The sequence below is a fragment of the Urocampus carinirostris genome, chromosome 18 (genome assembly GCF_059441175.1).
Source record: "Urocampus carinirostris isolate Australia breed hairy pipefish chromosome 18, RoL_Ucar_1.0, whole genome shotgun sequence".
NCBI lineage: Eukaryota > Metazoa > Chordata > Actinopteri > Syngnathiformes > Syngnathidae > Urocampus > Urocampus carinirostris.
In genome coordinates this window covers 22,228,224-22,241,447 of record NC_142366.1, presented here as the reverse complement: position 1 = coordinate 22,241,447, position 13,224 = coordinate 22,228,224, and the positions used below count along the sequence as shown (strand labels likewise).

General features: G+C 39.3%; 1 protein-coding gene across 4 annotated transcripts in view; it reads left to right on the top strand.

Moving 5' to 3' along the window:
• mllt10 (MLLT10 histone lysine methyltransferase DOT1L cofactor) overlaps positions 1-8,992 on the top strand; it is a 59,753-nt gene extending 50,761 nt beyond the window's left edge. For all 4 annotated transcript variants that reach the window (XM_088322365.1, XM_088322363.1, XM_088322364.1 and 1 more), the window contains 6 exons: positions 957-1,147; positions 2,750-2,899; positions 2,982-3,028; positions 4,350-4,636; positions 5,996-6,080; positions 6,184-8,992. In XM_088322365.1, coding sequence (XP_088178491.1) covers positions 957-1,147; positions 2,750-2,899; positions 2,982-3,028; positions 4,350-4,636; positions 5,996-6,080; positions 6,184-6,198 — 775 coding nt within the window. In that variant the 3' untranslated portion in view covers positions 6,199-8,992. The remainder of the gene's footprint in view (positions 1-956; positions 1,148-2,749; positions 2,900-2,981; positions 3,029-4,349; positions 4,637-5,995; positions 6,081-6,183) is intronic.
• The last annotated feature ends 4,232 nt before the right edge of the window (positions 8,993-13,224 follow it).

Below are 13,224 nucleotides of genomic sequence, written 5' to 3'. Positions count from 1 at the left end.
AACACAAAATTGGTCATTCATCAGTGTCGGTAATAAGTCGAAACATAATGCAGAGAGTGATAACAACGGCAATAATTCCGGCAAGGAAAGCACGTGTGTTGAAGCGAACGATTCGACGAAAGAAAATAAAAAGAATACTCCTAGCAAGAAAAGGACTTTTCTGCCAAAATTTACTCAATTATATTCCTGGTTACGCTATGAGGAGGATGATAATGGAGGCTACATGTTCTGTGATGCGTGTACCCAGCGTTCCAAGAAAACTGGATTGCATAAATCATTTCGCAATACGAACTTTCAGAAGAGCACATTCGATCGGCACCACGACAATGAAAACCACAAATTAGCTATGGAAATTTCGTTGCTGCTATTGGACCTTGAGAAGGCATTACAACTGTGGCGGGACAGCAAACCACAAAGAATATATGAACTGAAAACCTGAAGTGATAACTGATTTTTATTATCAATAAACGGTGATGATTAAAACTGAATGGGACCCATAGATTTTTGAACATGCGAGTCCCCGGGACCCATCACTTTTCAGAGGTAAAATGAACACTGTATATATATTTATGGGGTGTATTTTATTGGGATCATGGTGTATAGGTTTGATTGACAGTGTGAGGGAAGAAACAATTTTTTAAATGTTAAGTTGTTTTATGTCAATATACACATATCAAAGCACACCAAATACTGCTTCCGTTTTCTGTCTTCTTTTGCTTGTTGCTGCTCTCGCTTTCGCTCTCCTTCGCACACTCTCTGTCTCACACTCACACACACGGAGTGGCCCTTGTTCATTAGAGGCCACTGTAACAACAAATTGATGTAGTTTTATAGCCAGCAGTGTCTATGTTTGTCTGACATTTATGTTTGGTCGTTAATCTCCCTATTGACCTCTCAATCGTTTTTTTATTTTTTTCTATCTGCTCTTACATTCTCCCGCTTTGCCTTTTATTCAGCTCGCCAATTGGCGGACTGCAGATCCGCTACGACTCCTCAGGGTCATTGCCGGGACCGGGCCACGGGTTGCTAAGCACCGGGGGAGGCGGCGAGAGCCTACCCCCGGTGGCTACCACCATTGAGCAGCTCCTGGAGAGGCAGTGGAACGAAGGCCAGACCTTTCTGCTGCAGCAGGGCGCGCAGGGAGATGGTAAGGGGCAACACATTATTTCTGTCCACGTCAATATGTCAGAAAGACCTTGATCTGGCCCACATTGGATCGAGTCTTGGTGTTTGGCATGGCCCTCCACTTGGTCGTCACACAGGCATCCTGTAGCTTATTTAGACCTCTGACCTCTCTGTAGAGTCTCTGTCAAAAAAAAATCTATATGCGAGCTGTGTTTTTGATGGCTTTGATAACCTGTCGACTTCTTATGATCTTCCTCCGTCACATTTGTTTCGCAGGGTTTATACCGGTGCTTGAACTCTTTGAAAATGCTTGACTTTTAATGTTGTGTTTTCAAGGATTTAATGTGCCTCTATTTTGGGTGAAGTGGTTGTAAATGCATGAAACCGTTGCCATGTCTCTCAATAAGCTTGCTTAAAAAATGACGCCGACACTGCTCTCTGGTGGCTTTGCATTTGCCATTGTATTTCTTCTTCTCACATGAATAACGGCAGCTGGCATTAGTTTGTACGGCATTTTTCTGTGAAGCGTCATCATGACCAATGCTGTTTTAGAACTCTGTTGGTATGAAAAAAAGAACCGCGGCTACAAAGTGATGGCGATTTTGTGAAAGAGTGATCTCTAGAATAAAATCTTTAACCTCTTGTGCAAGACTTGAGCTTATCCAGTTTGGAATGCTGCACAGAGTTCATTACTCCAAATGCAAACGGCAGACCAAAAGTTTGATAAATGCCATGGTTCCCCCTGCAATCTTAGTCTTATGTTCTCCGCTGCTGCAACCTATGCGACTTTTGGAAGGGTTTATTATAAGTCACTTATTCTCCGGGTGAATTTACAACCTTCCCCATTGAATAGAATAGAATAGAATATACCTTTATTGTCATTGTTACAAAATGGGTTGAACATATTGTGACAATGAAATTGGACGTGGCACTCCAGTTTCACATTTAACAGTGAGGATAAAAGAAAACAAATAAGATAAAGGAACAAAGAAGATAAGGTTATAATTTACACAATATAAAGGAACAAAAAAGATAAGGTTCTAATTTATACAATATTTACACAAGAGTGTATTTCTTGATATAAATACTGAGTGCATCGGACACTTCTGTTGCATTCAACACTACCCAAAATAATATTATAGCTTAGCTGCTAGCAAGGTGATATTTATTACTTCATTGCAAATATCCATGCTACCCTTCCTTTTCTCTGTGGCTCAATAATACCATGTTTTTTTCTGAAACTTGGTAAAAAAAAAAATCAAGTACACTTTGAGAGGGTCCACCACACAATTTTTCTAAACCGGCATCTCCTAGTCCCTTTCTTCAAAAGCTTGAAGCTATTGCTCTCCTAGATGCCAATCATGTAAAGTCGAGCTGAGTAGGGGGGTGGCACCCTTGTCTTTGTTTGCATATATATCCTATTCTTTCATTTGACAATCCTCCATCCAGCATTTATTGCGGTCCAATTTTATTGCAAATGAACTTGTTGAGAAAAAAAATGTAAATTCTGTGTATATATATAATTCTATATCCTGTAGAAAACAGTGGCTTGAGAAAAAAGGTCACACATATCCTGTCCAGTGTTGCCTAACGTCCCATTTGTTTTCTGGCTTTTCCATCTCAGTTGTGGGTATGCTCAAGTCGCTCCATCAGCTGCAGGAGGAAAACAGGAGGCTGGAGGAGCAGATAAAAACGCTCACCATGAAGAAGGAACGACTGCAGCTACTCAGTGCTCAGCTATCAGTGCCTTTCACACCCACTTCATCCTCCTCTGGTATGCTTTAACACACACACACAAACCAAAATACAGTTGTTCTCAGTTATTAAGAATTAATTTGGCTAACTTTGGGTTGTAGATGTCAAAGGAGGAGGAGTTGACTCATCTTTACCTGTTGCAGCTCAGGTAAATAACACAACGAATTATCATGTCCATGTTCCTATTCTTTAATATACACTCATCCCTCGCTACAACGAGATTTACTTCTTACGATGTCTTTACTTCTCTGATATACAATAATTAATGAGTTTTGGTAATTGGTAACTTTTGGGTTTTGCATCAATTTGTTCTGTTCTATTTTTGTTTATTTTTATTTGGGGTTTCCTTTTTGCTTTTTTACAAACTCGATTTAGAAATAGCAAAATGTTATTTGAAAATGTTGGTACTTTGAAATTTGGATGAAGATAATTTGAACCGTTTAATATTTGAAAAACCATATATTGTGGGCTTTCAATAAATAGTCTCTGGCTACAGTTTGAACTTCCCCGTCCTAATAAGGTATTATATGACATTTCTTTTGCTTTCGTTTTCTAAAAAGCCACAATCAAATGACCCTCTCTGGATTTTTCCCGATACAAAAATTCTAAAATAAATTACACTGTTCATTTAAATAAAAATTACCAAATAACACTGTATTGTTTTTTTACAGAAAAAAAGTCCATGGAAAGTAACCTTTCTGTTGTGCCGTGCGCAGTTTATCAGGTTTAAGTTCAGCTTAGATTTCAGAGCATTGGACCACTCGTGGTATAAATGACTTGCGAAAAGGCAGTCGGTTGTATCACATGATCACACTATTTTTAGTCATGGTACCAGAGGCAAATGTTAATTTAGTTGTGTGTTTCACATGTTTTAACGGCAATCCTTTTTTTTATTGTGAAAAGAATATAATGTATTTGTCACATGTAAAATGCATAACGCAATTAACATTCATCTCGGGTACAGTGATTAAAGGTAGTGTGATCATGAGATAAAAGCCCATGCCTCTTCGTATGTCATCTTTATCACTGGTAGTCCAGTGGTTAGAGTTGGGCACATATTGTTGGGATATGATATAATAAAATTGTGTGTTTAATTGCTGTTAAAAATTTCGGAAAAAATTGTTAAAACGTCATATTGTCAGATATAATGAAATTGTGAATATGCTTAATTGCTGTTAAAATTGTCGAGAAAAATTGTTCAAACCTCACGTTGTCTATTTGCTGTTAATCGTGTCAATAAAATTGTTCAAACCAAAAAAAAAAAAAAAACCTCTTACCGCCCGAACCTGGGTTTGGAACCAGTTACAACCAAAATTGTGCACCCAGACTTTTGAGTTCCTATTTTTTTTTAGGTCAAAGAAAGTGTGTCAAAATGCTCTCTTGTGTTGTTCAGGGGGCGGACAGGTTGTAGTTTGGTTACCAATTCCTTTAGGCATGTGTCATTCATCGAGTATTTGTATTCCTTCCAGGACGGCGCATCATGTGGCGGGCACAGCAGTAGCGGCTCTACCTCTTCCCTGTCAACCCCTCCTTCGTTATCCCAAAGCCCACCCCAGCCACTGCTTAACGGCATCATCGCCGCAGGGACCAGTCAGGCCGGGCTGGGCGGCATGTCGGGTCTGATGGGCACCTTCGGGGCCGGAAGCACGCTTGGCATGGGAGGCATTGTCGGCAATCTGAACGGAGTCATCCAGACGCCAGGGGGGACCGGAAGTCCACACACGACGGGAACTTCAACATTACCTGTTAATAACAGGTAATGCATGAAAATTGTTTCATGTGCGTGTGGGGAAAATTGCTTTAAATTATATTTATCTGGTTCAGAATTTATTCGGTGGTTACCGATTCGGCCAGCCGGTAGTGCTCACGGTTTCCCACCCGAATTGATTCGAAATAGCCTCATATTGTCTAGCATTTATCATAAAGGAAGCAATAATTTTAGCTTGAAATTATCGATTTTCATTTAATTCATATGGAGAATGATTGATCAGTTTAGAAAGAAAATAATATTGACACACAAATAAAAGATGTACATGTTTGATTGTAACGAAATAAGTTTGATTTACATGAAAAAGGAAATTTTGAATCAAAAGAATAAGCACATTGTTGACACAAGCCCACGCAGTGTTGGCAAAGAGAGAGGGGGGTGGTAGCAATCACTAAAGTGCTGCTCTTAAATCCGGTTTTAAGATAATTACCTCATTTAAAAGATCAGGAATTTTTTTATAGCGTGTCTTAAATTGTTTTTATACCTTGCACCAGAACAGTTTGTAGTGAAATATTTTTCTTGTGTACCTGTGAGGCTGGGTAAGAGGCACACGGCACCATGGGGGCTAAAGAAAGCCAGGTCCCTTTTTGCAGTTGATCTAGACTTCACGGCAGGTTGTCCTCATCCAGACGACAGAGACAGCAAGAACCGCAGATTCTCGCAGGCTTTAGATTCTGGTATGACTCGAACAAAGGCCTGCCCGTCACCCTCTTCCCAGAACCCCCCTGTTAGGTGTCTCATTGGCAGAGAAGCTGTAGAATTTAGATTGCAGGAAAAGTGAAAGAAAGCTGTTTGCACGTCTGCTTTTAAAAGGGTGGTGAGGTCACGGTCACCGGAGGCGTGTCCTGTGACTGGTATGTTTCTGTTGAGGCTTTTCAAAATGATCTTCTCCAATTGGTTGATTATAACAATATAGCCACAGTATAATCAATGTTCCTAATGAATGGTATATGCAATCGCCGTCTTCTTCCAAGCTGGCATCACACGTTGATAATGGGATTCTCCATTTTGAAAATGTTCTGTTCCTTCAATTATATTACATCTTGACCACAAACAAGCCACATGGGTCAACTTTGAGACTAAATTTCTTAAATCCCTCGGCGCCTGAAATATTTTGCAACACATTTGCATGATTGTGGGGAGGAACACTACATGTTCTGCATCTAAATAAAAAAAAAAATCTGTTTGGAATATCTTTAAAGTTAGATTTTTTTCAATGGGATATGATTTATTTTTTTGCTATGTATTCTAAACCAAGCCACAAAATATGGTTGAATTTTCCACCTCGGCAGCTTACAAGAACAGGTAAGACAGGAAGTTGAAGCTAATACTTTCTTGTGTTTTTAGCTCTTCGCGGCTCAGCCTGGCAGAGCAGCAGAGGGTTCTTCAACAGCAGCAACTTCAGCAGATGTTGGTCTCACAACCTTCAGCGGTAAGACACACACACACACACACATACACATTTACGGTAGCTACGTTATTGTTCAATACTATGAATTGTTAAACCTTTGTCCTGTCTTCCCCGCACATTCAAGGAGCACCTGCATTGACTTCACTTCTGTGGCCTCGTCTCTTTTCTAGAAGAGCATTATTTGTCTATTCTTGACTACTTTCACACCATTATTATCCTATACATTCCCTGTTTCCACCTCGTTTTTTTCTCTCCATCTTTTGGCATTGTCTCCTAGCAGCATCTCTAACTGCAGTTGCAGCAACTTCCAATCAACACTGGTTACATTTCATCTATCAAAAGCCACTTCCCAGTGATTTATTCCACATAAATTTAGAAACGGGGAAGGAGAAGAAGGAAAAAAAAAAGTACAAATTCTTACCCCCTTTGCTGAAAACGTTTCCCAATTTAAGCACCGTATTTTCTGCTTGATGAGGCGCACCGGGATACAAGGAGCACCCTCCAAAAATAGTCTTCTTGCATATATTTTTCATCTATAAAGTGCATTGGACTATAAAGCACATGAAATTGAGACTATAGCAAAAGCCAAGGTTTTTCGTCTATAACAGTACGCTTAAGGCATGTAATAGTTCAATGATTAATCAGTCGATTATATTGCAAAACGTTTGCAACAGGAATCTAAATCTGATCGTGGAATTAAGGGCATTAACACTTTTCCAATAGACCACTGGTGCTTCTTCACCTGTGTGTCAAAAACCTCTTGGTTAAATATGTACGTGTACGTAAAAACGCTTGTATAGTATTTTCTAGAAAGACTTAGTTTTTTGTCTTTCGAAAGGTTACGGATGCACAGGTGAAGAAGTTGAGCTAATGGACTATGCAAATCAGTGTTTCGAGCACAGTGAGTAAAAATTTTGTGATGAAGAGATAAGATCTAATATCTCTCTAAATTTCATCTACATTACTGATGGTCTAATGGTAAAGTGTTTGGCACCGTCAATAAAAAAGGAAGGAAAAATGAAGACTTTTTCCCGTTTTTGTCTTTTTTTCTCTTAAATTCCTTTCTTAAGTCAGGTAAAATTGTAACATTTATCAGACAGTGGATTGTTACGCTAATTTTGAGAAATACCATATTATGTGAAAAAGTTGCCAGACATGAGAAAGTGCGATTTATAATCCAGTGCGCCTTACAGTCAAGAAATACAGAAAAAAAAAAATCAAAAATGCATAAAATACAATCAAATGCTTCTAGATACGGTAAACATTTATCAACGAATCCAGTTCATTTCAATCAAACTTCCTAATTATGGTTTGATGTCCGTTTTTGTTTCCCGATTTTTCCTTAGTGCAACCCTGTCTTTAATTTCATGCTCCTTATAGTCCGGTTCTCCTTATATGACAGGAATTGCTCACAGAGAAATATTTTGAAAGTGCACCTTATAATAAGGTGCACTTTACAGTCTGGAAAATCTGTATTTTCTATATTTAATTATACATTTTTTAGTGCACTCAAACAGGCAAAAATAGCATAAATACTAAAAAAAAAATACACTAAAGATAAACTGGATTCTCTGTGATGTTTCCCCGCTTTGTTTTCCAACAACTGAGAACTACATCCTAAACATTCACTTTTTTTCTACAAACCCAGTCTTGTCTTCTGGCTCCAATTCTCAGCAGCCTCTCAGGACATGCTAGCAAGAACACAAAACCAAATTGCGCTGTATGCTCGGAGAATAAACATTCTTCTAGCGTAGCTGATGCACGTTTGGCATCTGTCTGTCAGTACTCCTAATAGGATATTTTATACATTCCCAATACGGCTCCTATGCCTTCTTTTGTCTGCATTTGTGTGCCGAAGAGACAAGCGGGCCGGAGTTTTTGACTCTCGGGGCCTCACGTGAGATAGCTCACTAGAGAGGGCACAAGGAGGATCAATAAAGAATTGAGATCTTTCAGAGGGACTCGTGGTTTTTACATATATACATATCCACATCCAATGAGCCCCTGAGCCGCACCTACCTCTCCAGCAAGCAGGACCTAAATGGCCGACAGCAGCAGCCAATAAAAATCCTCAGAAGTCAGGACCGACCAATCGGTATCCACGCCCAAAGTGCCTGAGGCCATGTGATTTACCGTATTTATTTGTGTATGACATGCACTCTTGTATAACGTGCTTCCCTCGTTTTTGATGAAAAATCGGTAAAAAGAAAAAATGTTTCACTTTTTATCAGCTCAAACTTTACAGTTTGATGCAACAGGAACAGAACCTGGGTCGCGGCGGTGAGTGAGCCAAATCCTAACCACTGGACTACCTCTGACATACAAAGAGGTATTGGATCGGGGACCTGAATACAGACTTTCTATTCTCAAGTAGGCCAGAGCAGTAAATGAAATGTCAATTCCACATTTCTAGCTTGGGTTTTTCAGTAGTATGCATTTAAATTCAGCCTAAATTATAAATCATATTTACTTCTAACAAGGGTTTTTTCTAAGTCCAACACATTTATTCACAGACAATGGGGGGAAAGATTTGCATGTTTGGCACTGGATGTGTTGAGAGATAAGTTTTACACCCGAACCAAATCACCATGCTATACAAAGTCAACACTGTACCATTTGCATAAAAATCCTAACTTTTGTTAGAAATGGCCTGGACTCCTTGACCTACTCATAAATTTAAGGTAGGCCAGTTCCACATGCTTGTATTAGATTTTATCTCATCATACATTTTTTACTCATAGTACCAGAGACTAATGTTTCGATGTGCATTTCACATGTTACAATGACAATACATTTTATTCTAAGCGTTGCACGTGACAAACCTTGTTGAAAAGAATCATGTGACAATATAAACTAGGAACACAATACCAAAACGTTACAATATATCGATTTAATGTACTTTAAAGTCCAATTCATTTACAGATGCACCCAAGAGTTGTCGCTTATCTTTCAGGACAATTATCAGGTTTTTTTCTCGATTAGCCGTCCCTGGTACTGTGGATAAAAATAGTGGGCTCATGAGATGAAACCAAATGCCTTTTTGGTTGTCGGGGGTTAGGATTTGACGCTCTCGCAGCCGTGACCCGGGTTCGATTCTTGTTGCGTCCAATGTTTTGCGATTGTGGTCAGCGATGTTTTTCGTCTGATCAGTCATTGCACAAACACGGTAAAACCTGGTGTATTTAGTTTTTTGGGTTATAAATATGGGAGTGTCATTTTTTTTTCCAAACCCCTTTTTGTGTATCTCATCCTGCTCTCTGTTTAAACCGCTGGCAATGAAGCTTTGTTGTCAAGGCAACAGATAAAAAAAACAGGAAAAATGAATTTCCTGTATTTCAATAATGAATCTAACATTTGTGCTTTTTATTTATTTGTTTTTGCAACGGGTAAAGAATGATGTGACCGCACACGCCCGCAGATGTTATTTAACATCACTTTGTCCGAGGGTGTGACGTTTTTTTTTTTCCTTTCTCGTACGATCTTTGATCGACCTCTATTCCGGTTCACTTTTGAAAGTCGCTAGTTGTTGACAGGAATGTGTGACTGCAGCTGTTTAAGGGGTGGGGGTCTCGGGGTTCGTTTATACCTCGTTAAATGTAAATAGATCTTTTTTCCTCATTGGCTAGCAATGTACAGAAACGTGTGAAGGAAAGCCAACGAAGGCTCGTTTTGTATCGGTGGGTTTTCGTTTTCTCTCGGACACGTTCGGAGGTTTATTACACACTCAAAGTATTAATTTATTTTTCTATGTGCAGGGACATTGAATTTCTTTTTTTTTTAGGTGGTACACTGTTTTTCTTGATGTTTTATACTTCAAGGGCACCAAATTTTCACCCATGCACATTTTTTATTCATTTGTACAAGTAACAAAATTGTTTGAATCGATGATGTATTTGAGATCACTAATTAAAGACACTCTGGATTAAGTTATTGGTGTTGCTGGTTCGTATGACCCCTGCAATATGGAAGCATACTATTTTGTTGCTAACTAGAGAAACGATGTCCTCACTTTGATTTCCTATTACAGTGGGACCTCGCTACTTTGCGCTTCGACGTTCGCGGGTTCAGAGTTTCGCGGCTTGTAATGGTTTAAAAAAAATATATATATATCACAGGTGTCAAACAGACGGCCCGCGGGCCAAATCAGGCCCGCTAAGGGATTGAATCCGGCCCGTGAGAAGCGCAAGAAAAAAACAAGCTGCAGGTTGAAATATGTCAACTTGAAGTTGCCAAAGCAAGGTGCCTCTCACAAAGACACTGCACTTGTATTTATTTCTCACTGTCAGTCTCTCTGTCTCTCTCCGTCTCTCTCTCTCTCTCTCTTCCACACCTTTTCTCCCACTCTCTGTCTCTGTTTCTTTCACTCTCCGTGTCTCTCTTTTTCTCTTCCTTTGTTGCTCTTTGTCTCTTTCTCTCTGTGTGTCTTTTTAACTTCTTTTGCTCTAACTTCATTTTTTCCTTTTCTCTCTTTTCTCTTCCTACCATTCACGCTTTCTTTTCTTTCCTTCTGTCTTTCTATTTCTCTTTGGATTTCTTTCTTCCTCTCCTTTTCTTTCCCCCTCTCTCACGACTTCTCTTTTTATCTCTTTTGTTTCTCATGCTTTCTCCCTCTCTCTCTTTCTTTGTCCCACCCTTTCTCTTCTTTTCCCTCCCATTTTCTCTTATTTCTTTATCTCTCTTTTTCTTTCTCTTTAATCTACTAGTCCGGCCCTCGACAGAATGTTTGTTTTATCGTGTGGCCCCCGAGTTAAAATGAATTTGACACCCCTGATATATATGAATAAAAAATGAATTTAAAATTAATAATAATGAAACATATTACATTAAAATTAGAAATTACATTATTTTACAAAATTTGAAAACAAAATATTCAATTAGAATTAGTAATTGCATCATTTTACAAAATTTTAAAAACACAAAGAAATGCGCGTATACGCTAAGCGTCACGGCCATAAACGCAAGCTCATTGGCCAGCACTCGCTGAATACTCGACTCCCCATTGGCCCATTCACTACAGTATGCCACGCATATCTCGTACGTATACTGTACAGCACAATACAGTACACTTCTCACCGTTACTGTCGCCTTTGTCTTTTAAAGTTTTGTGATGGCTCCTAAACGCTATGCATCCCTTGGTGCAGCTTGTGAACCGAAGAAAAAGCGAAAGATGCTAACAATTACCGAAAAAGTGAGTTTATTGAACAAATTGAAAGCAGGAAGTAGCTACGCTAGCGTAGCCCGACAATATCCATTACGCCGCCTCCTGCAGCTTCTCCTGCATCGTCTGCGCCGTCATCCGAGGAGCAGTAAAGCTCTTACTGCCCCTGTGCAGTCATTCATCATTATTACCTCATCGTACTGCACAGGTCTTTTTAGCAACTACGCTTAAAAGAACTTATTGTAAGAGGTAAGTTAAATTTTGTTTTATTGTTTGATTGTTTAACAAGAATCTCTCTCTCTAACCGTATTCCATATGGTGTACTGTATTGTACTGTATACAGAAGGGGGGTGTACTGCAAAGGGGTGTCGCTACTTCGCAGATTTTCACTTTTTGCGGGTGGTTTTGGTCCCCATTAACTGGGTCCAAAAAAAAATATATATATATTTTTTTTTTTTTTAAGGTGCGCCGCTACTTCGCGGATTTTCACTTAGCGCTGGTGGTTTTGGTCCCCATTAACCGCGATAACCGAGGTCCCACTGTAGAGCAATGCCGTTAAAAATATAATTAATACCACTTAAATGTCCATCACAGTTCCCGGTGAGGTCGGGCAAAATGGGGTTTTCCACCAAAACAGCACTGATAAAAACATTCCGCTGTTCTTTAAGGGACAGTGTTTTATATTCAAATCATAATGAAAGAGTCTGTGTACCATATCACCAAATATGCCACTTAAAATGTGTTTACCTCCTTCAATTACTTAAGATTGTTGAGGCTCATTTTGACCAACATTTTTGTAATAATTAATGCTTTTAAAACTCAGTGCGAGCAGAGTTTTTATGTAAAATACTACAAAATACTGAAAACGAGAAGGATTCGGATGTATTTACCTTCAACCTTGTAAAGTGGTAAGACTTAAAATAAATTGTCTCTCTTTTGTTTTGCTATATATTTAAATGCCTGTTGTTCTTTTTCTTTTCTAGGTTTTGAGTTTTTCCTTGCCCTCATGTAAGGTTTTGATCAGGGGATGGTCTGTAGTCAGTAATAGCCTTGTGATTAAGAGATCATACAAATAACCAAGACTTAACTTTTTCCTGTTCAGTCAATCTGCACCATCTCAAATGTGTTTGAGAGGGACTACATCTCATTTTATTGTGATTTTGTTGGTTTTACTTCTTTTTATGCCCTAGTATTGGGTCCCAAAAAAGTTGGTGTCAAAGCGAAGGAAAAGTGGATAACGGGAAAACAGTCATGTTTATTTGTATAGCCCTTAATCACAAGGAGTCTCAAAGGGCTGCACGGATTATTGCAAACCACAGACTTTTATTACATCATCCTCTGATCTAAAACCTACATGAGGGCAAGGGAAAAACTCAAAAACCTCAACATGAGGAAAAGTAAGACACCCTAAGAAGGGACCGCGCATGAATTAATCCAACTTCCATGATGACCAGGCTGCAATGGATGTTGCAAGAACAAATAGTACACAGATATTGTGAACATGAAATATAGGTCAGTCATATGCTATAGATTACAAGTGTGTTTTACGCATAGATTTAAACAGTCCACTGAGGTTGCAGATCGAATCTCGAAAGAAAAGTAAATACATTCTATCTCTGCTGTAAAGTGCCCAATCCTTCCATTCGATAGATTGGAAAAGTGGCATATTTTTCTTGATTTGGATCCGGCTTGTCATTAGGGTGGAACGGGGGGTCCTGAAGACGGACCAGTTGAGAACAACTGATTTAAATAATGCTTTCAGGCTGCTGTCCTCTTCAAATTGCACACAAACATTTGATGACTTCCAGCTGCTAAGAAGAAGCATGTGTGTGTCAAAGGTGGGTTGGGATGGGGGGGAGATACCACTCTGCTACATCTGCTTCTGCCCTGGTAATTAGAAGCTCACTTTGCCCCCTCCACTACTGTTTCCTTAGCCACCCCCCAAACTTACATACACCTCCCCTGCATTCACCATGCACACAAAGTAACCTGAATTCAACAACGAGC